Source organism: Bison bison, unplaced genomic scaffold, assembly GCF_000754665.1.
Source record: "Bison bison bison isolate TAMUID 2011002044 unplaced genomic scaffold, Bison_UMD1.0 scf7180017864383, whole genome shotgun sequence".
Lineage (NCBI taxonomy): Eukaryota > Metazoa > Chordata > Mammalia > Artiodactyla > Bovidae > Bison > Bison bison.
This window is the reverse complement of record NW_011494955.1, coordinates 141,610-144,697: the sequence shown is the minus strand read 5'-3', so window position 1 is coordinate 144,697 and position 3,088 is coordinate 141,610. Positions and strand designations below refer to the sequence as shown.

At 63.7% G+C, this 3,088-nt stretch overlaps 1 protein-coding gene across 1 annotated transcript in view; it reads left to right on the top strand.

Moving 5' to 3' along the window:
* Positions 1-3,088, top strand: part of ZNF446 (zinc finger protein 446) — a 26,046-nt gene that overhangs the window by 15,024 nt on the left and 7,934 nt on the right. The window contains exons 2-5 of the mRNA XM_010858031.1: positions 759-1,126; positions 1,202-1,403; positions 1,712-1,806; positions 2,879-2,960. Of these exons, the coding sequence (XP_010856333.1) occupies positions 759-1,126; positions 1,202-1,403; positions 1,712-1,806; positions 2,879-2,960 (747 nt within the window). The remainder of the gene's footprint in view (positions 1-758; positions 1,127-1,201; positions 1,404-1,711; positions 1,807-2,878; positions 2,961-3,088) is intronic.

Below are 3,088 nucleotides of genomic sequence, written 5' to 3'. Positions count from 1 at the left end.
CGTGCGGAGCGCCCCGCCCCCGAGCCTTCGTCTGGCCCCTCCTCCGTCTGGGGCGCCGTCCCTTCCTCGCGGAGGACCCCCGTCTCCCCTCCGTCTGTGGAAGGCCAGTTCTGGGGGTCGGGCCCTGTCCAACCTGTCGGACAGGCCCCCCCATGTGGACGCGTCTCCCTGCGGACCCTCAGGGCCGGGACACGGTTGTCCGCGGAGCGCCCCATACAGCCCTAGGCTCTGTTTTGCTTGGCTTCCGCCTTTCACAAGTACGGTCCACACGGTGTGAGTCACGCACAGCTGTCTAGTGTCAGCAAGCACGGTGTCTCGGGGTGCACGTCGGCCCCTGCCTCGCCCGTGGCACAGACCAGCCCCTCGGGGTGCCCCTCTTGAATCAACGTCACCCAGAGATGGAGGGGACGGGTAGCCTGTTCTCACCCTGGCTCCCCCACCCTCGGCTCCTCGGCCTGACCCTGGAAGCCTGGGGTAATTCCCCTGGCCTTGGGTTCAGCATCATCTAGCTGTTCCCTGGAAGCTCCATCCGACTCCAAGTGGTTCACAAGATTTCCTTCTGCTCTTAGTTCCAGCTCTCGTGATCTTTCCTTCCACTAAACTTTCCCCAGTTCAGCCTCGAGCGTCCCCACACTAGGGTCCTCTCTGTCCAGACATCAGCACCACCACCACCACCCCTGGGCTGGGGCTGTCTGCACGCAGCTGCCTCACCTTGGCTGTGGCCTTGTGGCTGACACTCTGACCCCTCTTTCCTGCAGGTGGCTCCAGGAAGATTCCCCGCACAATGCCATCCCCACTGGGTCCCCCAAATCTGCCTTCTCTGGACCCGGAGGCCATCCCAGAGAATCCTGAGACGGCACGCCAGCGCTTCCGGGGCTTCTGCTACCAGGAGGTGGCTGGTCCCCGGGTGGCTCTGGCCCGGCTGCAGTTTCTGTGCCACCAGTGGTTACAGCCCGAGGCGCACTCCAAGGAGCAGATACTAGACCTGCTGGTGCTGGAGCAGTTCCTGGGGGCGCTGCCCCCTGAGATTCAGGCCTGGGTGCGGGGCCAGCAGCCAGGCAGCCCTGAGGAGGCGGTTGTCCTGGTCGAAGACCTGCAGCGTGACCCTGGGCAGCTGCTGGGCTGGGTGAGTGTGGTGGTGGTGGCTTCTCTGAGGGACAGAGTGAAACTAGCACCCCAATGACCCTCCCTCCCCCCTCAGATTACAGCACATGTCCTACAGCAAGCTGTGCTCCCAGCCACGCAGAAGACAGAGGAGTTGGTGGGGGGTGTCCACCCCTCAGGGACAGTGGAGCCCCTCAGGGCAGCCTCTGGGGAGGGGCCAAAGGATGGCCAGATGGAGGGCAATGCCCAGCTCAGCTGCAGCGTGAAGGAGGAGCCTGATGGCTACATGCAGGAGATAGGTGAGGTGCGGGTGCACGAGGGCTGGAGCCCCTTGAGAGTCAAGGTGGGGGAGTCCAGGAGTGGTTGTGCAGAGACTGGGGGCTCCTGGAGTGGGTCTGGCGTCTCCAGCTGGGAGGCGGGCCCCACAAGGACTGGGCCCCCCAGAGGCTGGAGGGAAGGGCTGGCTGCCTACCTGCCGTGTGCCTGGCACACAAAGAGCACACCTCCTGTTGCCAGAGGAGGGCCCAGGCTACAGCACCAATGCCAGCTCCTTGCCTGCACTGGCTCGCAGGGACAGTCCCTGACCCCTGCCTGCCTGGCTTCCTAGCATCCTCCAGCCCCCCACCTCCAGCCCAGTCCCACAAGGAGCACGTCGAACAACAGGAACTGACCTCCGCACCCTTCCAGCCACCCCGGCTTCAGGTGAGCAGCCCCTGGTTGGCGAGTACAGCCCTGCTGCAGGAAGAGGGTGTCCTCAGGGGCTGCTCTCTGTCCTGCCGGATGTCCAGGCTCCTTGGCCAGTGCTTCTTGTCCTCTTTGCTGCCCTGAAGTGGAGTTGGTGTCAGGGTACCCCTGGCAGGGCCTGGGGGACAGAACAGTGCTTGGAAAGAATTCTGCTCTCAGGGAACTGGGAACCTGGTTTAGAGTGATGGGAACTGGCAGAGGTAGGTTTCACACTTACAGACGTGAGACGGAGATTGGCAGGAGTCCTGAGCCGGCACCCGGGGTGAACCCTCATGGGCTTGTGCAGAGGGGACAGGGTCCCCAGTGTGGCAGGAAAGCCTGAGTGCCACCCAGTAGTCTGGCCTCCCTTGCACACCTGAGGTCAGAATAGAGACACTTTTACCAGGAAATGGTCCAGGGCCTTCATCCAAGGCCAGTCAGCCCTCAGCTGCAACCAATGCGTGGAAGCCCCTGTCACTGGAGGGCTTGGGTCCTGAGTGCAGGCAGCAGGGTCTTGTCCTTTCCCAGTGACACTGTTCCTAACCCTCTCTGCACTGAGAAGCTCGCGAGGACCCAGCCGCAGCCTGAAGGCCTGGTTGCATCATCCACAGCCGGCCCAGCTGTGCCCGGAGGTGCGAGGCTGTGCCTGCCCTCTGGCGCCCCAGCCTCCCTGCAAGTTTGCTGAGGTGCTGGGCACTTTCCCTGAGGATCTCTATTACCCTTGAAACCAGAGGCAGGGGAGAGGTGGTTGGGGTCCTCGCCATTCCCTGGCCTTTTGCTCCACGCAGCACACGCAGTCCCAGGGCCATCCAGGTGTCCTCAGCTTCCTTCTTTGCGGCCAGAACCAGGGGTGGGGCAGCTGAGGGTGACTGGTGAGCCAAGAGGCAGCTCCCTTCCCGGGCCTACATCTTCAGTGCTCACTGGTTCCCATCTCAGCAGGTGAGGCTCTGGTAACCTGCCACCCCTCAGGGGACGAGCAGGGCTCTGGCCAGGATCGGCCTGGTGGGTGCAGGGTAGATAGTTATGCGGGTGATGGGTTGTGTCCCTGCAGGAGTGGGGGCTCCTGGAACCATCCCAGAAGGAGCTGTACTGGGACGCGATGCTGGAGAAGTACGGCACGGTGGTCTCCCTGGGTGAGGCCCCCTCTCCTTGTCCGGGCCCTTGGGCGCACCTTGCCTCCCAGCGCTTCCCAAGGGCTGCCCCCCGCCCCCGGCCCTTCACTCGTGCGAACCCCTCACCTGATGGGCCCCCCACCTCAAGC